At 42.6% G+C, this 27,660-nt stretch overlaps 1 protein-coding gene across 2 annotated transcripts in view; it reads right to left on the bottom strand.

Annotated features, from left to right (window-relative positions):
* Hem (Nck associated protein 1 Hem) overlaps positions 1-27,660 on the bottom strand; it is a 616,888-nt gene that overhangs the window by 156,129 nt on the left and 433,099 nt on the right. The window contains exon 11 of one of the 2 annotated variants that reach the window (XM_068351161.1): positions 11,772-11,976. In XM_068351161.1, the coding sequence (XP_068207262.1) occupies positions 11,772-11,976 (205 nt within the window). The remainder of the gene's footprint in view (positions 1-11,771; positions 11,977-27,660) is intronic. The other variant, XM_068351170.1, reaches the window with a different exon arrangement.

The raw sequence follows: 27,660 nt of genomic DNA, 5'->3' as shown, positions 1-27,660 counted from the left end.
TCGACGGTTCGCTACCTAATACTGTAAAGGATGTAATGAAAATATGTAAAACTGCCTCAATAACGTTCTCCAAGGACACTAAGCGCGTTGTGACTCCTCGTAATAAGAGGATTGTGCAAATGGAGAATGCATTATCAATGTGGATATCAGACAGTTGGGAAAAGAAGATTAGTCTCGATACCAACAGGATTCGAACGAAAGTCAAAACCCTGTATGATAGCCTCGTTCCTAAAATAAAATCAAACGAAGATGACGAAGGTAATGATGACAACGAAGATGATGATCCTGCCCCACGAAAAAAATTTTCGTTTTGTTGCCAGCAAGAGCTAGTTCGAGAAATTCAAGAGGAGGTTTGGCCTTCGCAGCGTTCCTTTATATGGGGAGGCCGCCTTGGCAGACCAAGAGGCAGCTCTACATTATGTCGAGGACGAGTTCCCGAAATTAATCAAAGAGGGTGGCTATCTCCCGGAGCAGGTGTTTAATATGGATGAGACTGGCCTCTTCTGAAAGAGGATGCCGTCCCAGATGTTCCTTTACAAAGACAAAGTGAAGAAGCCAGGGTTCAAGGAACACAAAGATTGAGTCAATCTCCTCATGTACGAGAATGCCGCGGGCTTCATGCTCAAGCCCAGCTTAATCTACAAGTCCTTGAATCCTCAAGCTTTGAAAAACAAAAACAAAGCCTTGCTGCCTGTCTACTGGATGAGTAATAAAAAGGCATGGATAACTAGAGCCCTCACACTCGATTGATTCGTGAACTACTTTATCCCGCAGGTGAAGCTGTACCTCACGGAAAATGGGGTGCCCTTTAGGGTGGTCCTCTTGATGGAATGTGCAGAAGGACATGCAACGGACCTCCATTATGACGGGGTCCATGTGGAGTTCCTAACCCCCAACACCACCTCCCTCATACAACCAATGGATCAGGTGGTCATTCGGGCCTTCAAGGCCCTCTATACGAGGTCCCTGATGGAGGGCCTCTTCTCCTCCATCAACGAAGGCGACGAGGACTTTAGCCTTAAAAGATATTGGCGGGAATACAACATTGCGACATGCCTGGCCAACATTCACAATGATCTTAATGAGATGAAAAAACAAACACTGAATGGAAGTTGGAGAAAATTGTGGCCAGACGTTGTTCATGACTATGAGGGATTTACGCCAGATGAAGTTCAACACTCCGTCGTAGATAAGGCTGTGAGGCTGGCATGGTTGGTAGCCAACGAAGGTTTCTCCAACATGACGACGGAAGATGTCAACTCACTGATCGGCGAGTGAGGAAGAAGAAGAAGCAGCCGACGTCGGTGACAACGACGAAGCTGAAGAACAACCTGCAAGAGCTCTGGACAACCTGTAAGAGCTCTGCAACAAAGGGCACAAGAAATCAACAATAACATGGTCAAAGCCATTGAATTCAATAACCATATTGACGGCGTAATGGCGTTGTACAAGAGCATCTTTGCTCACATGACAAAACGTCAACAACTTCCGATCACGATGTTCCTAGTGCGCCAAAATCCTCCTACAGAAGCATCAGATACTCCTCCTGCTGCCTCTTCGGCTTCCCACTGAGCTACTACGCCGCCTCCTGCATTTTCTCCACCTCTATCGGAAGCTGCCTTCAACGATCCACTGCCTCTATCAACTGACGATGAGGTGTCACCTGAGGAGCAGTAAAGCTCTCATTAACCTGTGCAGTAAATCATCTTCATCTTCTTCACCTCCATCATACTGCACAGGTGTTTCATAATCATTTATCAAGATCATCGTCATTGTTAGAGGTGGGTTACGTATCTTGTTATAAGAATAAAAGTGTTCTAAAAAAGGATTTTGACGTAGGAAAAATCTATTTCTGGGCAAGAGACCTGTGCCGCCCAGTGAAATGCTCCTTTTACATCATTTCTAAGGTAATAACTGCTATGAATTTACCAGAGAAAAAATTGTATAGGAATGCTAGGTTGAACCCAGCTCGCTCACCTAATAAGGTGTCGGTATAAATAACTGGGGCGTGATAAATCACAATCAGAGGTCTCGCACCATTTAGATAACTCCTGTCAACATCCCCGAACAGCGAGGAGCCGTTCAACAACCCAACTCCAATCGCTACTACGAACGAGCCCACCCACGCTAGTGACGTCACTCCTATAGCACCCCAGATTGGGGCCCGGAAGGGAGGGACGGGTGGGTTCACTGGGCGGCACAGATCTCTCGCCCAGAAATAGATTTTTCCTATGTCAAAATCCCTTTTCTGGGTTCTGACCTGTGCCGCCCAGTGAAATACTACCAGAGAATAGGGACCCAATATGGCTAACTACCTGGGGAGAAAATAACACAAAATAATAATACATGGTGTAGTTTAATAACAAACAGGAGGGATAGGAATCCCATAGGCAAGAGATCAACATGGTTATGAGTGGACAATATCCACTGAAAACAATAATAAAGTAACCCGAAGGTAAGTAATCCACACTGTAAAAATAGCAATAAAAACATGGTAAACAATCCCATAGGGATGGTAATAAATCAAGCATAATTGTGAATATAACAAAATACATATCAAAATTAAAATAAAATCAACTCGAGGGATAAGCACAGATGAAACCAAAACAATTGGTAGAACATATATCAATGAATAATAAAAATAATACACCATAGGGGTGTATGGCAAAGGATAACCAAACCACGTAGGGACAATAAGAAAGCCAGGCAGGAGGGAAAGAGGACAGAGCAAGACGTTGTGATCAGGACTCAGAGCCTGCAGGAGGAACTACATTCCCAGCTGCAACTGTTGCAAATTTAAGAGCTTCCAAAAGGTTTCAGGTAGTGGCGTTTAAAGACTTTAGGGGACTTCCAACCCGTATATTTTGTGAGCTCATCAAATTTCAAATGATGAAAGAAGTTAATAGAAGTAGAAACAGCTCGAATATCATGGACGTGTGGGAATGACTCAGGATTAGCTTGTTTGATAAAATAAAGAATTTGTTGTCTAATTCCTTTAAGGGTAATAGTTCCTCCATTCTCTCTAATAAATAAGGGCCCTGTGGAAGTAGTGGAAGTTCTACTTAAATAGGATTTCAGGGTGGTAACTGGACACAGGGATGGATCCCGAGGAAGTGGAACAATCTTCCAGGGAGACCACCTGTTTTGGGGGTCCTCATTTTTAGCCAGGAATACTTTGTTAGGGGAGAGAAGGACCTCACCAGGGAGAAACTCGATATGACCTGGGTCTCTAGACAGGGCCGACAATTCTGAGATTCTAGAGCCAGAGGCGAGGCTCAAAAGAAAAAGTGTCTTTCTTAACAATGCCATATAGTTACAAGATTCATTCAAAGTGTCAGAGGCTAGCTTCAGGACATCGTTCAAGAAACTGCGCTAGGGCGAGTTGATGGTTTCAGTCTCGCACAAGCTCTTGGAATGGAAGAGAAGTATGAATCTGTCAGGTCAATGTCAAAACCGACATGGAAGATCTTTTTCAAGGCTGATTTGATCGTGGTAATCGTGTTGGCTGCCAGGCCCGATTCAAAAAGAGTTCTAAAGAATGTCACAGTCAGGTTCATCATCATTTTCTCAACTTGTGAGTCTTTCAAAAAGTTTGCCAATTTTTTGACGGCTGAGTCATATTGACGGAGAGTGGATTCTCTTTTGTCTGATTCCAGGAATAGGGTATTCAGAGGATCGATGTTTACACCCTTTTGAGCTGCGAACTTCATGAAGTCCATAAAGTTAGGGCATTCAGAATCCTTGAGGAAGCTAACACATTGCGCATTTGTACTACTTGTGTTAGAACAGGATTGGGTATCCGCCAGGGGCGGAGGCCTAGCTCTAGTAACAAGGGGAACCAGTTGCTTTTGGGCCAGTTGAGGGCTATCAGAGCCACTCGGCCCTTGAAAGATCTGAGCTTGTGCAGTACTTTCAGCAGGAGATTTATCGGAGGAAACAGATAAATCGTCTTCCAAGTGTTCCAGTCTATTGACATAGCGTCCATGGCATAAGCCTGAGGGTCCAGGTTGGGGGCTACATAACATTCTAGTTTGCGATTGGATTCCGTCGCAAACAGATCCACCTGGAGACCCGGGACCTGAGAAAGATCCATTGGAAGGATCGATTGTCCAGTGACCACTCCGACTCCAACGGGGTCGTCCGGGAAAGTGCGTCTGCCACTACATTCCGGACTCCCGCCAGGTGGACTGCTGATAGATGCCACTTGTATGACGTTGCGATGGAGAAAATCGCCAACATAACGTGGTTTATGTGGGCTGACCTGGAGCCTCCTCTGTTGATGCAGTGGACTATGACTGCACTGTCGAGGACCAGTCTGATATGGAGATTCCTGGCTGGGTTGAGATGTTTTAGGGTAAGCAAGACTGCCATGGCCTCTAGGACATTTAAGTGCATTTGTTGAAATATCGGAGACCATAACCCTTGGACTTTCTTGTGTTGAGAGTACTGTAACCTCCCCACCCTGTGAGGGAGGCGTCTGTGTGAACGACGAGTCCCGGGGCAGGATATTGCAAGGGAACTGACTTGGAAAGATTCTTGAACTTCGTCCAAGGCTGCAGACTTTTCCTCAGGATTTGGGGAAGGCAAGCTCGCATGTCTCGACGTTTCTTGGTCGCTCTGGAGCGCCACACTGTTTATGTCCTTTAGTTTGGACTTTAGGACGATGTCTATGACGGAGGCGAACTGTAAGGAACCTAGTATTCTCTCCTGGTTCCTTCTGGATGTCAACTTGTCTCAGAGAAACTGTTTCGTGTTCCTCGCTATTTCCTTCCTTTTGGCTTTGGGCAGGCACAATGTATGGGAATTGAGGTCCCATTGTAGCCCCAGCCACTGAAACTTGGTCTCCGGGACCAGGCGGGATTTCTCGAGGTTGACCTGAAATCCTAACCGTCGAAGGAAGGAGAGGGCCTTGTTCATCGCCGTGTGGCAGTTCCGGACGTTGTTCAACCAGATCAGCCAATCGTCGAGATAAGCCACTACTTGAATCCCTTGGGTTCGAAGTTCCTGAATCACCGTCTCTGCTAGTTTGGTGAAGATTCTGGGCGCTATGTTAAGCCCGAATGGCATCACCTTGAAAGCATAGGCTTGTTTGCCCAGCTTGAAGCCTAAGAAGGGGCGAAAATGCCTTGCTATTGGAACGTGATAGTAGGCATCTGTAAGATCGATGGAGGTGGTGACGGCCCCACGGGGAAGTAGGGTCCGCACCTGCGCGACGGTAAGCATGTGGAATTTTTCGCAACGAATGAAGGAGTTTAGACGAGACAGGTCCAGGATTATTCTTCGTTTGTCTGAGCCTTTCTTTGGCACGCTGAATAAGCAACCTTGAAATTTTAAGCGATGCATGCTTTGGATTGCATTCTTTTGCAACAGATCCTTTGTAAATGAACGTAGCTCTTCTGTGGGGAGTTGGTAGAAACTGTTTGGTGGAGGGGGTCCCTGTAACCAGCTCCACCCCAGACCTTTGGAGATTATGCTGGAAGCCCAGTTGCTGAACTTCCAATGGTCCCGAAATTTGTATAGTCTCCCTCCTACCTGCAACTTCTCAATGGCTTGATGATGATTTGCCACCTCTGCCTCCGTGGAAAGCCTTGCTTCGGTGGGAACCCCTTCCGCTACCTCGGTTACGAAAGGCACCTCTGGAGCCTCTGTGGCGCTGGTAGCCTTGGAAAGAACCCTGAGATTCTTAAGTGGGGTTGAAGGCGGGGGAGGCAGCAAACGAAGTCGATGCGACTTGTGTCTGAGGGACCAACACATACTGCTGTTGGGGTTGGCCCTTAGAGATAGAAGGCTGGGAGCCCTGTGAAACAGGGACAGACTGAACCAGGACAGGTTGCACTACCTGAAGAGGCTGTCTGAACTGTGAGGAGTGGAAGGGCCTCAACCTCTTCCTGCCACGAACTGGAGCACTAGGAGATTCATATTTCCTTTTGGAAACTAGACCACACCTAACCTTGAGGCTTTGGTTAACTCGAGCTGCCTCGCTGAGAACAGTGTTAACCATATCCTCCGGGAAGAGGTCCGGACCCCAGACCGGGGCTTTGATGAGTCTATTGGGTTCATGACGAATAGTAGCCTCCGACAATACATGTCGTCGGCAACGGAATCTGGCGTTATGGAAGTCATATGCGTCGATCAACAAGGTCTGCAGAAGTGACTTCGTGAGGACCTTAAAGATAGGTTCCTCGTCGTAAGTGGCAACGGTCATCTCCGATAGAGCAGTAGAGTTAATGGATCTACTGAGCCTACACCGGGTCTCAAACTCTATTTTGATTAGGGACTCTGGTAGCTTGGGGAGGCGTTCACTGAACTGCGTCGAAGCACAGTCCGGGCTCAGTATTCCTACCGAAAAGGTAGACGGGGCGTTCCGCCAGCACTCATGGTCACCAGGGAAGAGAAGGGAAGTCAATTCCGTCTCCCGAAGCTGAGGTAAGGGCTTCTCTTCCTTGGAAGCCTGATAGGCTATTTCCATGATCTTGGTTGTGCATGGAGTAGGGGGATGCTCGTCTATCACAAACATAGTATACGAGTTCTTATGAGGTGTGAGCATTGTGTTCACACAATCCCACTCGTTGAAGGCGCAGACCAAAACAGACGTGGCCTGTTCCTTGGGGAAGATCACAGTCTCCTTGGGGACTTTATCTAGGCAGATCAGAGCCTCATCAGTGAAGCGAGCGAAGCCGGGAAAAGGAAATTGAAGACTCGAAGTCTTCAATCGGTCGAGTTCCGAAACCTTCAATGGACAACATGCCATCCGAGAAGGGGGCATGTAGAGCTAACCTCCAGGGGTTACTCTTAGTAAAGGGTGGAAGCTTAGAGGCGTCGGGGATGGCATATTGCTGCTGTTGTGGCAGCCCCGAACGCATGAGACCCTGGACTTGGTTCTCAACATTAGCAACCCTTTCTTGCTGTTGTTGAAGAGTCACGATGGCTTGCTGAGTATGTGACGATAACATCGTCTCGAAGCGAGAAAACAGCTTCTCTGAGAAATCCGCTGGGTTAAATGGTTCCGCCGGAGGGGGAACAGATGCCGAACCGGAGACCGGTCCTTGAGAAGTCGAGGGCACGGCGACGGAGTCTTTGGGGACTCTAGTGGAGGAAGATTTGGATGACCTCGATGATTTCGAAGACTTGTGGGTCTTATGCAAAGGCTTGCAGTAAGCCTTAACCTTGGGGATCACAGACCGGAGCTTGAGATCAGCACCGGAAGTCCCCGGAATTCTTGAAAGGAAGATTGGTTCGAAGTAGAAGAGAAAGTCGAGCTGAGGAGAGGAATCTCAGCCCGGGACCCACCTGACTAACCTATCTCCCTACCTGTGTCGGGTTCCTCAAGAACCATGGGTTCGACGTCTAGATTGAGGGTTGCGACGTCTTCCGTTATCGTCCTGCTCTTCTTGGTCCGGGGCCAAAAGCAGGGACTCAGTATTTTCTTTGATGGGGTCCGCCAACTCCTTGGGGACCGCAGCAGATGTTTTTGCATGTGGATAAAGGAGGGAACACCTCTGTTCCGATAAGATATAAGGTTGCTTAGCCTTTACTTTCCGGTCGAATCCGCCAATCCAGACCTTGAGGGTTGCTAGAGCCGAACTCTTAGCAGGCTCGGAGCTCTGAAAGAGAACAGGCTATTAGTGAAGGTAAGGAATTTCATGCCAAAGAGAAAAAGAGGAGGGGACCAGGAGCCTCCGAACACGAGGCTCTAGAGGGCATGCGAGGAGCAAATTAAAATGATGCAATTAAAATTAATTAATTGTCCATCCATATACCAAAGGCACTTCAACCAATTTTGGGGGGTAGCCGACATCAACAAAATTAATTAATTATAATTAATTATAACTCCACTTACTAAGTCTGTAAAGAACGGCTAAGAAGAATACACTTACCGATTCAGAGGTTAAGGTGGAGGCTAGCTTGTAGCATACTACACAATTGTCCGGTTGCCAAACAGTGAGGTCATCCACCAGGACAGCACAATGGGCATGAGCGACACACGTCGTGGCCGCAGGGTTGGCTAAGGACCGCCGAGCATGCCGTCATGGAACAGCGTACTGCCTGTAAAATAAAAGATACATGAGTATCCCGTAAGCTGGAGGAGCCCAGAGGCACCGGGAGCTTAGAAAACACCGCTGTAGCGGAAATAATAAATTTAAGCTTGTAAAATAATATAGATAAGAATAAGTCAAACCGTAATCGTGATCATACCGGGGTGGGGGGGGTGGAGAGGCGAGATCAGGGGATATATATAGATATGTATGAATATATAATGAGATTAATCCTAGTGGAAAAAGGTCACGCTGGCTCCGGGGAGACAACTGAGAGAGCCCAGGGCTCATGAAAGACTACCGGAGAAGGCGGACAGGGGAATCGAGGGTTAAACCCGTCGATGGCACAAGGAATAATCGAACTTGACATGGGAATAAACGAAGGCTACGTCCGGAGATCCCGTAAGGAATAATAATGTATGTGGAGTCCGTGGAGTGCGGAACACCATATGAGGGGGGGGAGAAATCTGTAATGGGTCCGTGAGGTGCGGGACCGGGTGGAGTAGTAGGAATAAAATGTGTATAAATATGAATATACACAACATAAAAACCCAGACCGAGCCGGATCCCACCCGCCTACCGATGGCCAATCGAGACGGCGGGGAGAAACAGCAACAGAAGGGTAGGGGAAATATGAATAATAATGTATAACAAGCCTCACACACGAACAGGGTCCACCCGGGACGGAGCAAGGTGATATCCAGTGTCAACATCCCCAAGGGGATATGAAACAAAAGCTGATTCCGAGCCTCCATATGAGAGCGAGTGAAGACATCCCTGAGGTGGGGGTGTCGGGGCGGAGGGGGGGGAGTGAGGAGGCTAACGAGAGGGGCAGAAGAACAGGCGTACCAACCTGAACTGAGACCCATGACTAAGATCACACGGAAAGACTAGGATAATAAACTAATAATAATAATATCACTGATATGGTAATACATGAAAAAAGGGAGGCATGCTGGATAATGACAATAATAAACGTAAAATAACCCGAAGGGACGAACGGAGAGGCAGGGGAAGACCAAGCTTAACAGCGCGGGAGAGACCGAGCTAGGCAGGGCTGCCAACATAACAAGGTGTCGGTGAGGTGCCGACAACAAACATAAAATAATAACTGCCTCGCGAAAGTCCCGACGAACTAGAGTACTAGTAAAATAACGTGTACGCTAATATGATCGCTACTACGAACGTGAAACGTAAAACGAAGTAAAACTAGTAACGCCCGAAGGCGAACAGGCATGCCAACCTAAATGAACAAAGATATCGTAATATCATAAACTAGCTGTTAATATAATAACAGATAATACCATAGCATAAAATAACACGGGGTGTGAACCGTGGATACCCAGAAAGTTCAGGACGAGAAACAATCAGTATGGAAGACTGATTGCTAAGCGTCAAGAACGAGAGAGAGAGAGGAGGTAGCCAGCCAGCATGGCGGACCCGATGCGTAATATAAAAACTGAGATAATTAAATAACCAAGGGCAAGACTACCTCCAAAAACTCAAAACTCATAGATCTGGTACTTAACTTAGGTGGAGTAACAGTAGAATCCGACATCCTGGGATAAATCCTGTGTAAACCAAAGGAAAACACACACCAAGAAAAGAATAACAGCGTCCAAGCAGGTGCTATGAAAAGGAGTATCGTCACTAGCGTGGGTGGGCTCGTTCGTAGTAGCGATTGGAGTTGGGTTGTTGAACGGCTCCTCACTGTTCGGGGATGTTGACAGGAGTTATCTAAATGGTGCGAGACCTCTGGTTGTGATTTATCACGCCCCAGTTATTTATACCGACACCTTATTAGGTGAGCGAGCTGGGTTCAACCTAGCATTCCTATACAATTTTTTCTCTGGTAAATTCATAGCAGTTATTACCTTAGCAATGATGTAAAAGGAGCATTTCACTGGGCGGCACAGGTCAGAGCCCAGAAACATATTTATGTACCCGTACACTATTTAATCTACATATGTATGTACATGTACACTTACACTCTATTTATATTATTTATACATTATTTTACGTATAAATGTAAATGTATATATACGTACTGTATTAAATACTGTATCTATATTACAGTATTTATACTTTATTCTATGTACAGTATATAATTTATATTATTAATATCTACAGTATTTATATGATTCTTTAATGTTCTAATGATAACATATGCATTTATAGGGTTAATATACTCTTATTGTTATTATATATACATGTAGTACATGTACACACAAAAAAAATGTACGTATTTAAAAAATAGGGGGGACACTACTTCGAGGTTTTTCACCTATTGCGGTCTGTTCTGGTCCCCATTAACAGAGATAAGTGAGGGATTACTGTATATGTCTTTCACTGAATTGAAATAATCTTACTTTTACTTCAAGTTTCCTTCCTACTAAAACTCATTTCAGTAAAAGGTATAAGCTGAAGTTAACACATGATGAACAACTGGTCGAGCTAAAAAGCAAAAGAAGCTCAGTTATCCAAAATGTGATGAAACTGAAGAGCTTTAGCAGTAACATACCGAACCAAATTGAGAGCTAAGAGAATTATACAATATGAACATCATCCACAAATGAAAAACAAAGCTGATTAATAGCTCTTATTTCAGCGAGTGGAGAGATACTGTATTAGGATCCAGACAACCAAATTTGTCTTCTTCCTTGCAATCTACAGTAGTTTTTTACTAGAATGCAAGAATTCAAGGGTTTAGCAGTAGAAGACTCTACAGGAGGATTTCAACTCTGTAAGGTACAGTGAACATTCCGAACCCTTATTGAAGGGAACCCTATTAGTCAACATTAGGTTAGGGATAGCAACAGACCATTGGTATTACAGTATGATAATTACCATTTACAAGAGAAGACACACTGACATTCTGAGATTATCCTCAGGTATCTAAATACGTAAAGATCTTTCAAGCACATCATTATGAAAACTAGGCTGGTTTAGTGTTTATTAGAGAACGGTCCTGGTGTGTCATATTCGTCATCATTCCCACTATAAGCAAATAGCCTAGCCTCTACTGGATTTCTCTCTGAACTAAAAGTCAGTTTTATTAACACTCAAACTTGAAACATACTTTACGTGTGAGGAAAAGTGAGGCAAAGGTAATTTAAACTACAGTACTATTCCTATGCAGTAATCACAAACAAATCCAGAAGAAGACAACTTACTATGTAAGGAAACATCACATTCTGGGAAAGGGGTAGAGTTGTACCGACGCCAACAGAGAAACTGAAATAACAAGCCCTGGTACTTTGCTTTTTGCCATTAGCCTCTAGTCTCATTACTTTACTAGAGACATGTCTATTGAAAAGAATGGAAATGGGAAATTTTCAATAAATTTTAGGGGTACATGTCCATAAACCAAATTTCTGGCCAAGCAATATGAACATTAGGGGAGGTTCATAAAAGTAATGCATTGCTACTATACCCAACATAAAGGTTTATATTCTCATAATCAAAATTAAAAATCAGTATGAGGCAAAAATATTACCAAAGGGTGAGGTAAAAACCAACCAAAGTAAATAGAATTACAAGTAGGCCTAATATATGATAGGTTGAAAATCATAAAATTTTATTTTTAAACAAATTACACTTTGAAGGAAAGGAAAAATCCAGCTTTACAGCAGTTTTACTGCCTTTTCCTAATGCTACTCAATGCTATACAAATCAAACAACAATTTTCAAATATTCAATCAAGATAAAAAAAATAATGTATGATGAGACACTTACCAGAATATTGATAAATCTGAAGTTTCAATCAGCATTTCATCAAGGTAGTCGACCATTTTTGTGTGAAATACTATTTGGTTGATCAAAGCTGAAAGCTCTCTGTTTTCTCTGAGCCGTAATCCAGTGCGGTTTGCAGTAGTGTATGCTTGAAGCCGAAACCAGTCAAGACGGATGCCACGAAAGTCAAAGGCCAAACCTTCCTCTACTGAATATAAAGTAAAAGAACCATGGATAAAACTGCATTAGCTATCACTGGTTAGTAGTAGAGGCCACTTACTAGATAAAATAAATTCAGGAACATTCTAACAAAATATACTAAACTGTACTGAAGTTCTAATTCTAAACATACATATCTATAAAAGAAAATTTCCAAATAAATACAGTGCTAGGAGCATTAGTAAATGGAACAGCAAAAGACAATACAGTAATTGGGCTAATCCTAATTTAGCAATCATGTCAAATTATTCACAAGGCAGATCAGCAATGCTAACATAAGGGTAACATGCAAGAGGTCACTTAAAATAAATCAGCATGGCGTAAAAGATATTCAAATACCATAAAGAATTAAAATAAATCCTTTCTTTTACAAGTGAAACATTCAAAAAGATCTAAACAGTAACTAATCAAAAGAGTTTTATAAAGCACACTTGATATCCTGTGAACTATACATTTTGAGAGCGTCTTTTCTTATTAGGGTCACCCTCGGATTTAGTTTATCAAAATTGCTTCAGGTATATAAATGTACTTTCTGCAGTAGCAATACTAATCTTCAAATAAGTTCAAAGTCCAGAAATCACAATATATATCTAAAATCTTTAAACAGATAATCTAAAAAAGCTTCAGAGCTATATACAACTAAGCTCAGTAAATGAATTGAAGTTAATGATATAGATACTGTATATCCCCCCAAAATCCAAGAAGTTGCCTTTTCCCAGTTAGAATATTTCCCTTTCCATGCAAAATCAATCAAACAAAGTATGAAAAAGGTTTAATATCTTTATAGACATTTAAATGACGTTATTATACTTGACAACTTTCTTGAGTCTACCTGCAAATCCTCTTTTCAATGAAATGTCAAGTAGCCATCCAACTCTGCTAATTTGTACATTGTACACCTGGCAACTCCCCAAATATACTCTTTAGTGTTTCAATGCAATTAAGATTTAACAAGCTTGCGTGATGTAGAATAAATTTTAAAAGTAATTCGTATTTTCAAACTATAAAACTTGGGTCCTACCCTTTACAGTCCAACGTTCCCATTTTGAGAACATTACTTTAACTTGTATATCCAGCTTCATTTTCTTCAAATATAATGGTTTTATTATGATAAGTATAATATGTTATATGTAATTATCTATAATAAATATAGAGACAAAAAGAATTGTTATACCTAGTTTTTTTCCTACTTATATTTTTTTTTTACTTTTTTTTTTTTGAAAACTGACAACTGGAAATAATTTTCTTTTTTACTCATACAGTACTTTTTATACTCCATATATTCCCTAAGTACTTTAACTTTGATAATATATTACTTTTATAATATTGAATATTACCATAATAGTGAGGTGAATGATTTACTGCAATGTTCCCAAAATGGGAACGTTGGACACTTGGGCATACTTGTACATGTTGAGTCACTCTCCACTGAAGTTACCATAACAGGTATCATTCTGTTCTTGTCTGCGCCTCATTTTGTGTTCGCTGAGAGCATCACAGATTAGGAGTGTCATCATAGATCTAATCCACTTAGCCTGGTAGCCTGAAGTTCAAGATCATTGACAGTGTGCAGCAATTATTTTCATATCCTTGCAAAGCTCCTCTCTGGGTGAGGAGGTGCTGGACAGACTCCAGGCAACAAGGCAAAGCAAAGCTGCGGCTTTGTGGAAGAAGTTTGTATGTGGCTGCTTGTGTAGATCGTGTCGTGGAGGGAGTTCTCTTGGGAACTCCGTTGGTAGTTGCAGAAGGTCAAGGAACCATTCCACCTGATGTCACAGCGGGGCAGTAATAGTCATCGACTGGATCTCACTTAATCTGGCCTAGTTGATGGTTCCTCTGTTCAGACAGAACAGTGGAAAGGCACCCACCTCGAAGTTGTCTCACCACTGTTGGTATGCTTCCTACCTGAGAGCCTGGCGATCCGGGACTGGGGAGCAGAATGTGGGAGCCTGAAATTCAGGGACAATGCTACCCTGTCCTGCGCAGGGGGATCCCACAAAGTTGGGAATGCCGCAGACTGATAGGGACACCGAGTTGACCCATGCTCATCTCAGTATCTCTACAGCTAAATGGGCCCAGAGTTATGTACAGGTAGCTCTTTGCTCGTTTATGTAAGCCCCTATGGTGGTGTTGTCTCTCTCCAGCACTACTGAGTAACCCGGCATGAAATGCTGTGATATGCTGTGATTGTTGGAGGGCTAGGAAGGAAGCCTTCCTCTCTAGGAGATTTATATGTTGGTACCTTCCTGACTCGGACTACTGGCTGGAGATGGTATGGAGCCAACTGTGGCCCCCTCCCCACTTTTCTTTCGATGCATCTGCCTAGAGCATCTGTTTCAGTGAAAGGAAGGACAAGAGGATCGACTACCTTGCGGAGGCTCTTGCCTACCAGCCACCACCTGAGCTCTGTCTGTTTCCCTGTCCTATCAAGACTAGGAAATCAGGGAAATCATTTGCCAGAATCCCCCCGGACTCGAGCTGCCATTGCCGAGACCAAATTCTGAAGCGGCTTTTGGGATATAGACAAGTCAGGGTTGATAGAACTATGAGACAACCAGCTTTGGGCTGGTAGATCTTTCTGCCAGGTGGAGAGATTCTCTGCATGTCGCTAGTCATACCCAGGTATACCAGCTTTCAGCGGGGAGCAGGTTGCCTTCTCGAAGATTCCCATGCTCCTCCAATCTTGGCCAAGTGTTAGATGTCTGTTTCGGAAGCAATACAGGGTAGCCAATGAACCTGCTAGGATCCACCAATCGTCTAAACCTCTTGGGAGACAAATATCTATTCTGTGAGGCCTGGATGACACTATGGCAACATCATCAAGCAATGTGGCGGCCTGAGTGGTAACGTTCCTAACTGGTATTTGCCAGACTGGGATTCGAGTCACACTCAAACTCTTTAGTTCTTCTTGTCACTGTAACCTCATTATCCTTGTGAGCTAAGGATGGGGGTTTGGGGGAGGCTATAGGTCTACCTGCTGAGTCAACAGCAGCCTTTACCTGGCCTTCCCTGGTCCCAGCTTGGATGTCGAAGTTCGACATTACTTGTTGACAAAACCTATATCTAAGGGAGAAATTTAGATTAGTAAATAAGTTTTGATTCACATTACTTGGTAATCATTTGAAAACAATGATGGCATTCGGACAAAAATACTTCCGACCAATCAGCTATTAGCTAAATGGGCACCCCTGCGAGTCGGTGCTAATCTGCCTCGATAAAAAAAAAATTGACTATAGGGATACTAATTCATTGGTGCAAGGTAGTACCCTCAAACTAAATTAGCAGATTTTTTTTTTCCTGGACATGTCATCCTTCCTGAAGTTCCTGATCCCGACAGGAGCAAGGAGAGCTCGACTCCAACAACATCGTAACATCCAATTAAAGGGTGTAGAAGCTGTTATGAGCTTGGTCAGTACTAGATTAAAAAGGAACTCGATCAGGACAGGATGATGGATTCAGCAGTGTCAAGCCAGGCACATAAAAAAAAAATGTTTGGTAAGACACCGACCCATTCACCCCCTTGCCCGGAGGATAGAAGAGCAATGGATGAATGACCAGACTGAAATAATTGCAACTGCTGCATCCCCTTGAGAGGTGAACAAGAAAGAGGTAGAAAAGGTGGTCATTCAACCTCTCCTTGATAATCATGGCGAAGGCATCACTTAAAATGAGATGTACACGGTACTAATGTAAGTCCCATCATCAGAGCTGGGATTACAACACAACTACTGAGTAGCCCCTTCAAGAGCCAAGAATTGAGGTAAAAGGTTTTAGGGCAACATCCAGGTAAATGGCAAAGGCCCCCCGCTTAAACTTCTTGATCACTTGACTAACACTGTCATCGACCCTCGGTGATTTGCCATGGCACCAGGTGATCAGTCCCTGGCAGGACCGATTATCTGTCAGCACAGGAGATCGGCCCCATACAAGGTCAATTCCTTAGAATGTTAGAGCTGTATTGGACTCATGGAATTGGGTACCAAGTGAGAACCATCTTCTTCTCTCAAAATATGGGACCTTTTGCGATAGGTATGCCTGGACTTCCACTACTTCTTTCACAAAGAATCATCTGGATCAGAAAGAGACGAGGAAGAGGAAGGGGAAGATGGATTTACATGACAGAGCATCATTATTCTCATCCTTCTTCACCTAGGAGTTGATGTTCAGTGCAGAAGGACCAATCCCCTGATACTGGTGCAAACAACGGTCGCTGTTGCATAGGTCTTGCATTTGCTGACACCCTCTAAAGTTATCAGTTAGTAAAAACTCTAAAGCAGTTCAAAGTTGAAGATCAGTAGCTGTTACCCTAAGCTCACAATCACCAACATACCTCACAGGCACCCGTAAGGGTGTGAGCTCCATCAGCTAAACTTATTAACAACATGTGGAGTAGTGCAAACATTACCCATATTGCCTTACCATTCAGTGCTGGAGATCAGTCCAAGGAGAGACCTTTCACCTACAAATGATGAAACAGCAATGCTGTCACACCAAGATTATGATCGCTAATCAACTAACAAAGGTACCAGTCAATGTGCGAGCTCTATATCGGCAAGAGGTGGTAGTACGAATGATATGGCTATCGGCCTACCATAAGGTGCTTGAGATAGGTCCAACTGGTGAAACAGCAGCAGATGTCACACCAGGCTCATAATCTCTCACCAACCCCAAGGATACTGGCTGATGAATGAGCTATGTATCGGCAGGAAGCAGTGCAGTCAACTATACCCTTATTGGCCTACCATACAATGCTGGAGATTGGTCTTGGTAAAACTCTTTACCTGCAACTGATGAAACAGTGGTGTCTTTTACATAAAGCTCATAATCGCTATCCAACCCCAAAATTACCAACATGCGACCAAGTTCTGTACGACACAGAGTAAGCAGTAGAGTAAGGAACATTTCTCCATATTGCGACCGTAATAAAAATGTAAGGCAAATACACTCCCAACCATCCTTGACCTAGGAGGCTGATGTTCAGTCCTAGTTTGATCACTTCCTAATGGTGCGACAGATAATTTTAACACCTACTTACTTTTACTTAAAGAGCTTTCTCTGCAGCAACACAAATCACTACACTGGGAGTTTTGTCCGAAGAGGAACACTGGTAACACACACTAATAATACCAGACAGGGATCACCATCCACGGAGCACTTTTGGAACCAAGTGAGTCTGCAAGATGAATAATTTTCCCTATCGGCCACAGAAGTTTAGGCAACACTCAGTTCAAATAGGGTGACTCCCTTTCCAAGGCAGAGAAACTACCACAAATTGAGAAGAGTTACAAGTTACCCTCTGACCTCATCATCTTCCTGATTGGGAGAATGAGAAAAACACTACAAAGGGGATGAGGGGGCTGATTACAATCACCCCCTCACAAAGGTACACAACACATAGGGTTTTAAAAGTTTGTATCCTTACAGGAACAAAATTAACTTCACCACATGCTTGCTTTACCTTTTGATGTGCTTTAGCTTACAAGCGAGAGTGCTATGAAAAATATAAAACTAACCCTTATCATAACCAAATACAAGATACAAAAGTTGACAGAGGAAAGCAAAAAAAAAAACTTTTATTTGAGGTCTATATCACATCTATATAGAGTATCAATTCCAGGTCTAATATTAAGTATCACAGGATGAGATAGAATTTGAAAAAAAAATAATTTTCAAGATAAATCGCCCTGGCATCGCAAAACCGAAGGTCAAAGGCAAAAATCCTATGCAATTTGGAGCTGTCCTAAGTCACATTAAGTGGTATGAATGTCAAAAAGTTCTGTCCTTAAAAAAAGGGCATTAGCCAGCCGGCCCCCTTAAAGGTTGCCCACAAAGAGAAGATAAAAGAGACAGGTTAATTAGCTATCAAACAATTTCCATCACACGAAACATAACATAAGATCAGGAAAGACCAAGCAGTGGCTCTCAGGGACCGTAAGGTCATAGTTTTATCCATGAAATCTATTAGGGCCTGAACAAGACTTGATAAGTTTTATAATATTTGTTTCCAATAGTTTTCATGGGCTTTTGATTTCACATTTTCCTCTTCTAGATCCCTCTTGATGATTGTAGTGATTGATCTATTTGTGTAAGTGTTGTCTATGATGAGAAGCTATACTATTCAATTCACAGTTAATAGTAACCCATAAAGGACAGTGAAAAATGACTTTCTTAAACATATGATCCCATTAAATTGAAGTACTTTGTGGAAAAAACACATCTGCCACATGGGCAAATCCTGAGGGTTTTTTTTTTCATTTCGAATCCTCTGGTGTCCTAATTGACTTGTGGATCAAGTAAAAGAAGTCTAATTCTGATTAAGTACCATCATGAAATTATGGTGCAGATTTATTAATGGGTCATTTCATGTTAAGAAGGTACTGGAGGTTAGGGATAGTCAGAAAAATATATGTAAGTTGTGGGCGGAGATATCACTCCTATGTGTTCACTCATAAATGAACATTTTTGAGTTGGGTTATATTTGCACTAAAGGGGTAAAATGCAAATAATAGACCTAGTGCAGATTAACAATCAGATTCTGGTTGGACTGCATTGGATTGGATTATAACTTTCAGGTCAGAGGCCGGGCACTGAGATCAGTGTAATAAATATGATAGATTTGGAAGTAATTTGACTTTTTCTTAACAATACAAACCTGAGCTCTTTTCAATGGAGATTAGATGTTAGCACAAGCTGGAAAGCGGCTATAAAACTTTTAATGAGGTGTCAACAACCCCTCTAGTTGTTACCAGTGGTAGTGGGGTAAAGTACCAACCCCCAGCTCATTCATACCTTCTTCACTTTTATTGTAGACTGGACTTTCTCAGGGAGATAGGTAATGCCGGATAAAGTAAGTGTAAAGAGTTCAGGTTTGCATAGTTAGGAAAAATACAAAATTACTTCTAAATTTGTCACATATACAAACCATTCACTCTTTCGTAAGGAGACTCACCTCTTAGGTGGGTGGAAGTCCCTTTAACTGACAAACTTTTGACCTGGGGTCGCTGCATACGAGCATGGTGATGCGAGGGATGGACATCCTGACACCTCGTGAACCAAAGGCTTGACAATACCAGTGGGTTAAAGCCCTGTGCAAAAGTGATTATGAGCATAGAAACGTAACTATGATTGTCATGGTTATGTATAATTCACAGGTTTGTGAATCTATACAAACGGGACTAAACGTCCCAACTCCCTCTCATAAGGAGATTGGGAATGTAATGGGGTATATAAAAAAAACATATTTTAGCGACCAGCAATATGAGGCATAACTGCAGTCAACAAGATCTAGCTGACTGGATCTTCAGATGTTGAGCCCAAAAAGAAGGGAATATTGAAGAGAAAAAAAAATGCCAGTCAATTCGTTTTCATTCATCCTAGACTAACACTGTGACCACTGTACTCAAACGACTACTAATAGTCCTCAGAGAAGCTTAGGAAGCTAATCCACTTGCTCTGCAGCTACCACAGAGCCTACCGAAATAGGGTCATGTGTGTACATCTTGCAGGTGTGGGTAGTGAAAATAAATTAACCCTTTCGTACCCAAATCAGAAGTATTTGCATCACAGAAACGTTCTTTTTGAATCTGCCCATGCTGACAAGCAAGCACTTGATTCGTGGGCGAGGACTTAGAATTCGTCTCAGTAGCGCCTTAGCACTCTTGCAGTGCACAAAAGCAGACGACCAGGATTGTTGGATCTGAATTTGAGTCTAGCAATGAACTCAGAAATGAAGCTGACCAAAACTTGCCCCCTAACCCAAGAATAGGCAATGTCTTAAGGGAGACCATGCACCTTGCTAACACCTGAGCAGTGATTAAAGAGAGAAGAACCGTGTCCTGAGTTAGATCCCAGTTCAAAGCCTGATTGACTCACAAGTGCTCCTTTCCAAGAACAGACAACGTTTCACGAAGTCGGTCTCATTTCCAACTACTGTACTGTATAGGCAAACCTGTTCAAACTCCATGTGAGTAAATGAGCAAGGGCAGCTCTACCAAAGAGTAAATAGCAGCCCCCTTCAGTCTAAAGACTTGGCTTGAGGCTGAAGGATAGTTTAGGATGGCTTTTACTGCTGAGACTGAGCAGATATTTTCCTCAGAGAAAAAGTGAAAATTCTGCGATAAGGGGTAGTGCAGTTACCAGTAGGGAGAAACCCTTTCCATGAGGCTGACTACAAAATATCACCTAATTTGCCTGGTAGACTGAGGTCAGGGACCTCCAAAGGTAACCAGACATCTGTTCTGCTACTAGTTACAAAAACCTTCTCTCAGCAAAAAGATCCTGGATACTCTCCAGACAAGAAGTGGTAGGGATCCCACTGTTTAATTGTAAATCTAGGAATGTGGTTGATGCACTAAGTCGTAGGAGAAAGGAAGCTCCCTCGAACCCTCTGACAACAGCAAGAGGGGGTCAGGATACCATTCTGCATTTGGCTATAACAGGACTATACACATCATGGATAGGTTGGTAGCAGATCTTACTATGATAAATAATTCCTCATTGGTAGAATGGTGGAGATTCGTAGAAGTCCCAGTCATCCCATGGAAGTAGGAAGGCAGCCTAAAGTGCTACCTACAGGTACGGTGCTGGCGAACAGTACACAGGAAACTCCAGGTTGGGGGACGTTAAGAATAAGTCTACGTTGGTGAAACCCACAAAGTTAACCCTTTGTCAGCTATCACGAGGGGCCATACACCCCTCACAACCAGCTACCCGAGACTTCCTATTCAATTTCTCTGCTAAGATATGTCCATCGCAGCATTTCAACGGCTAGTTGCTAAGTTGTTGTGAAATAAACCCTCCCTGCTGGTATAGGAGTAATACAAATGGAGTTTTTAAAAATCCAATTCAAATGCTTACAACTCTAGGATTCTGTGCGGCATTGCTGATATGACTCAGCACAGCTCGGAGGCCCTGTGCTGCAGCAGGTGAGCTTCCCTTCCCTTCTTTTCATGCATCCATGAACAGCAACTCAGTAAAGGGAAAAGGATGATCTACCCTTCTGAGAAGGTTTGTATCCAAGATCCAACAATTCAGGTCTCCTCATCCTCCAATCTCCCCAGGATGAGCATTACGGAAGAATACCTGCCTTGAGACCCAAAGGTCTTCAGCTGCCATTGAAGTGACTACATACAAAGGCTACTGTTGGGTACTAGATACTCTGACAAAGACAGGTGACCCCTCATGTACTGCCCCGGATGAGCTTTTAGCAAGCTTCGTGTCAGAACTGACAAGCCATTTATCTGAATCTTGCAATTCTACCTGCGATGGGAAAACTTTCCCCCGTGTATCTGCATTTCATATATATGTACTAATCCTGCTTGGGTTCCAATGGGGATTTCTCCAAGTTTTACCACAAATCACTGGCTCGTGGCAAAACTCGAGAAGCATGCTCAATAATGGAGTTAAGAATATCATTCTGTGCAGATTAAGACTTTGGTACTTTCTTTAAAAAGGATAGCGAGCTTACCTGGCGAGCTATGCTGGATGCTCATGGAGTCTCAGGAGACCCCAATAACAAGGCACTGGGTAGCAAGAGGATCATGTAAATAACTGCGAGCTCCAGAGAGGGTAGTTCCGAAGAGCCAGCATTCTTTGCTGATAAGTTGCATTGGAAAATACAACAGGATCATGACTCGTCATTGCCTCACAAACTTGATCGAGTCGCCCCTGGCAAGATCTTACAGACTCGCTCCTGGCAAGCTCTCGTAATATGAGAATCCCCCATGGCAAGTGCTCGCGAAATTAGACAACTCTGGTAAGAACTTGTGAAACGACTTGCCCCTGGCGAGAATTTTTGAAATGAGACTCGCCACTAGAGTGCATTTGAGAAAGGAGACTAGCCCCTAGCACTTGCTCGAGAACGACACTTTACTCTGGCTTGTGGACGAGACTCCCCTCTGATTGAGATTATCACTGGCGCTTGATCGTGATCACAATGCGTCGCTGATGTCTGATCGTGAACAAGACTTGCCACAATTGAGCTAACTCGTATACCGTGCTCTACCTTGAGGGACAGAGCGTGTACAAGATTGATAGCTGAGCTGAGAGCATGAGCCTGTAACTGCCATGGATCTATGATGGGTCGGCGAGCTCAGAGGGACGAGGATAGGATAAAGGTGCCTATCCTCACATTGAACGAGTTCAACGAATGCACTCGTTCTCACAGGAGGGCATGATGGCGAAGTGTTCTCGTGAGTACTCTCTTGCAGATCCTCAAATGGAAGAGGATTTGCTGGTGCCAAGGTGTAAACTAGTTACCTTTGCTACTATATTAGCACCCTTCCTATTAAAACCCTTGGGAAGTAAATGCATTGCCTATAATGATGCATTGCTACCCTGAGTAGCCTATCTACTCAGGTCTGTATTTACTTACTTACTTTTTCACTTTGACGGCTGCTTTTCCAGTCCCATACCGTAGGAGAACCCTATTCTCTACAGGACCTCCGCTGTCGTTTTACCTTGTTCGTTCCGAGTATTTATCGTTTCAGATCACGTATTGTTTACAAAGGATATTCTTGTTTTTTTTTTTGGCGTAAATTTTATTCCTATATATTCAAAGATTGTTACACTAATTCTTTTCAATGTTTTGAGATTTGAGTAACTTTTATGAATAAAGAGTCTAACACCCCCACCAGACCTACCTTCTCTCGGTATGTGAAAGAAAGCATGTGTGGGGGGCATCATTTCAGTGATCTTTGCCTTGTCCAAGTTATCTAACCATGTTTCAGATAATGCTAGCATATCCAAATATTTCTCGTTAATCAATTCTTGAATTTGAACAGTCTTATTACCTACAGATTGTATATTTACATAGCCACAGTTTATGACATCCCTAGTAACCAAAATCAGTATTTTCCACTAGTCTATTCAATTCCAAGTCATAAGCTTTGCAGTCTCTAGAATTTACTGTGTAGTCACTTGGTTTGTTTAACTTTGTGCAGTTTATACACTTTGACACTTGTGAATTACACTCCCTGGTGGAATGTCTCCCTGAACATTTTCCGCAGACTTTATCATCATTCTTAGACTTGCAATCTTTTTCAAAATGTCCATACCCCTGACAGTGGTAGCAGGTGATCACGTGGTACCTATCATGTATGTTATAGATACCGAATCGTAACAAAACTTTGTCCCCATTATCATGAATAGCTCTCTGAACTTCAGGATCACATTTCAGCACATAGTGGGTGGCCCCCCCCCCCCCAAGGCATTTTTCTTCAAGACTACACTTATCTTCTCTTCTATATTTTGGATTTGGTCCAGGCAGCGATTTCTTTGAATCAAAGCATTTACTACATTATCTTTATCATTGAATACATGGCATATCATTATTTTTGGTTTTAGTTTTCCGATTTTTCTCGTTTCAGTGTCAGCCACCGATGTCTCAATTTTGTTTGCCGCCTCTTCTCTGATCATATTGTTTGCAAAGTTTACAACAACATTTCCATTCATAGTTGACCTAGTGTTAAGTATAGGAATGTCTTTAAGAACTTGTTCAACCTCAAGTTTTCTTTCAGTAATTTTAGTTGTTGTATTAGTTGATTTAATTATCAACAATTTTTTTTCTAATTCATTTACTTTTCACGCACTAACCAACCTGCTTAGAGGTGTTAGATGTGTCACTCCCCTTGGCAGACGGGGGAGGAAGTACGACTTGCAAATGTTTGCTATGTTGTGCTACTCTCTTAGAAACGTGCACACTAGTAGCAGTATATCTGGTGCAGCTTTATTGAGAGAGCAAACTAGAGAAGGTATTAATAAAAAAGCAAGAAATAACTACTCTAAATATGTTAATGAAAACATGAGAGGAAAACGTTCTTAAGATGTTTGTAATATATGTTGTATGTAAACGTTCTGGAACTAAATGTCTCAGGGTGTTTATCCAATGTTTGCTCATCCAGAGCAAGAGTCACAGGAGCTAAAAAGATCACAATCAAAGACTGTTCAATAAGATAACTCAAAAGTGCTCAAATATTGAAGCTTCTTCATCCTAAGTGAAGGGCTGGTTAACCCTATTTCTTCCAATGGAAGAGAGAAGAACAATAGGATTATTCACTGAATCTTCAACTAATAGTCCTTTACAAACTATTTTCTTATACAAAAGAAAACGGTCATGTTTTCTTTTATTCGATTGCCATCAGCTGACAGCTACTTCCCTGAGGCATATAACTTTATATGGGAACAAAAGTTCGTCCAAAAGAATTCTCTATGCATGAAGGTTTCAAGAAAACTGAATGGAGCTGAAGAAACAGATAAAAAAAGGAACATGATACCAAGCGAGATCGATCTCTGTAAGACGTCTTTCCTCCTTCAAGTATCCGAGGAACTCCGCTATTGCTTGAAGTGGCATCGAGTGGAGAGAGAACCTTTCCATGACACCAACCACAAAAGACGTTCTACTTTGCCTGGTAGACTGCTATCAAGGATTTTCGCAGATATCCTGACATCCTCTTCGCAACTTGTTGCGATAATCATCTCTGAGTGATGAAGATCTGGGTAGTCTCCAAGCGTGCAGTCATATCGAAGCTACAGCTTGGTGGTAGATGTTGACGTGCAGTTGTCTGAGGAGATGATGTCGTGGAGGGAGTTTCCTTGGAGGCTCTGTCAGGAGCTGCAGAAGGTCCAGAAACCATTCCACATGATGCCATAGCATAGCTATGATGGTCACTAAAAGGTTGACAGATGTGCCCTTTAGAAGGGTAAGCATCCCCAGGAGAGGCTTATGTCAACGGTGTGTCACATACCAGGGTTCGTTGACAAGTGGGTGAGTCCAAAGAACCAAGTGAAAGGTCAGGAAGGGTGGGGTCAATGACCACAGTGAGAAACCCCCAAAGAGGAAAGAGGATTAGTAAGGTCATTAAGAGCAGCATACCTCCGAAGAAGTGTCTCTATGAGTGGCCTCTCTAATGAGCAAGAGAGGTGAACACTCGCAGGAGAGACTTGCCTCTGAATTTTCTCCGCCCCAATGCAAGAGTCAACTCAGCAAGGGGGATAGCGTATTCCTATTAGGCGAAGAAACAGCAACATTAATTAGCATTGATGTGATGATGAAGATGAAGGGAAGATCTCCCTCGGAAGGGAAGACAATCCAACACCTGGGGAGAATAACTCTCCCTCGGAGGGCAAAAGTATTCTAACCCCTGGAGGGGGAACTCCGAGTATCGCTCTTTGCTTCTCATCAACAAACCTTGTTAAAGTTGAAGATCTGCATCGAACATTGCATGAGAAGAGGTAGCCGAAGGTAGTTCCTCGAAGACGGAGTGCTGGTCAGGAGCTACCACAGGCACAAAGGAATAGGAAAGTGATTACATAGCATCAACAGATTCCTAAGGCACAAAAACCACTGCTCTTCTAGGTCGGCTATCTTAGTTGAACGAAGAAGAAAGGCATTATTAATTGAGGAAAATAAACAAATAATGTAACAAAAACTCCCTCGGGAGAACCACCTAGTCCGCCAAGGTGTCCGCCGAGAGAACAGACACAAAATAAGGACTGTGCAGTACTCCCTTCCCCGCCCAGCATCGACGGGAGAAGGAGAACGGTAACGAAAAAAATGTAACAAAACAATATTAATTCAGCTAAGAATATTTACTAATTGGGAGAACCACTCATCACTCCAGCGGGAAGGGGGTTCCCCACAGAGACGAAGCTGGAAAGTTAAATAACAAGTTATAATTTTATTTAATTAATGACGAAAACCATTTGCAAGCACAACCTATCCCGAGAACGGGAAAGGTCTCACCACCGCAGAGCCACCCACGAGTGAGTGTAGAAGAACTTCAGAACGAGCAAGACCCAAATCAAGCTTCGAAAGTCAAGCTCCCTTCCCCCAGTAGATTCCTCTAAGAACACATAGGGGGGAAGGCGTTGATAAAAGCCAGACAGAGAAGTATCCAAATGATGACGATTCCCTTGAAGCAGCGACCGAGTACACGGAAGGCTTTCCACTAACAAAATGACCCATGTCCAAGGGAGAAAGGTCAGGAGGGAAGGTTCTATATATATATATATATATATATATATATATATATATATATATATATATATATATATAGATATATATAGATATTTATATAGATATATATATATATAGATATATATATATATATATATATATATATATATATATATATATATATATATATATCTATATATATATCTATATATATATCTATATATATATCTATATATATATACACAAATATATGATATATATATATATATATATATATATATATATATATATATATACATATATATATATACTGTATACTGTATTTAACTTCCTCCATGCTCTGCTACTCAGTAGTGAAAACTTACTAAACAGGCTGTCTCCAAATTCATTTTGTTTCATATTTCTCTTAATTATAAAGTATTCATAATACCAGAGAGCCATATGTGTGTGTGTATATATATATATATATATATATATATATATATATATATATATATATATATATATATGTATATGTAATATGTATTTATATATATACTTCCCCCAATTTTGGGGAGTAGGCGACATCACAAAAATGAAAAAAAACGGGACCTTTCCTCTCTAAGCTCCTCCCAAACTGATGAAGAGCTCAACCGAGTTCGGCTAGTACTGCTAAGGTGCCATAGCCCACCCTCCCCCGTTATCCACCACAGATGAAGCTTCATAACACTGAATCCCCTATTGCTGCTACCTCCGCGGTCATCCAAGGCGACCGGAGGAAGCAACAGAGCCTACAGGAACTGTGTCACAATCGCTCGCCATTTATTCCTATTTCTAGCACGCTCTCTTGCCTCTCTCACATCTATCCTCTATCACCCAGAACTTTCTTGACTCCATCCATCCACCCAAACCTTGGCATTCCTCTTGTACGTCTTCCATCAAGTCTTGCAATCATCACCTTCTTTAGCAGAGAACCATTTTCCTTTCATTTAACATGGCCAAACCACCTCAACACATTCATACCCACTCTAGCTGCTAAATCATTTCATACACAAATTCTCACTCTCACTACTTTGTTCCTAACCCTATCTACTCGAGATACACCAGCCATACTCTTCAGACACTTCATCTCAAACACATTCAATTTCTGTTTCTCCGTCACTTTTGTTACCCACAACTTTAATCCATACATCACTGTTGGTACAATCACTGCCTCATACAGAACTCTCTTTACTTTCAAGACTAACCCTCTATTCTTTACCCCTCCCTTCACTGCCCCCAACACTTTGAATCCTTCATTCACTCTCTCACGTACATCTGCTTCCACTCCAACATCTGCTGCAACAACAGACCCCAAGTACTTAAACTGATCTACTTCCTCATGTAACTCTCCATTCAAAATGACATTCAACCTCACACCACCTTCCCTTTTCATACATCTCATAAAATTATTCTTACCCATATTATCTCTCAACCTCCTTCTCTCATATACCCTTCCACATTCTGTCACTAATCGGCGAAGCTTTTCTTCCGAATCAGCAATCAGTACAGTATCATCCGCAAACAACAACTGATTTACCTCCCATTCATGACCATTTTCGTCTATTAGTTTCAATCCTCGTACAAGAACTCACCTCTCTCACCAATCCATCGACATGCAAGTTAAACCAGCATGGCGAAATTACACATCCCTGTCTCAGCCCCTCTCTAACTGGAAAATAATCACTCACTTCAATTATA

The sequence above is a fragment of the Palaemon carinicauda genome, chromosome 2 (assembly GCF_036898095.1).
Source record: "Palaemon carinicauda isolate YSFRI2023 chromosome 2, ASM3689809v2, whole genome shotgun sequence".
Lineage (NCBI taxonomy): Eukaryota > Metazoa > Arthropoda > Malacostraca > Decapoda > Palaemonidae > Palaemon > Palaemon carinicauda.
The sequence above is the reverse complement of the archived record's forward strand: the minus strand, read 5'-3'. Positions and strand labels throughout refer to the sequence as shown.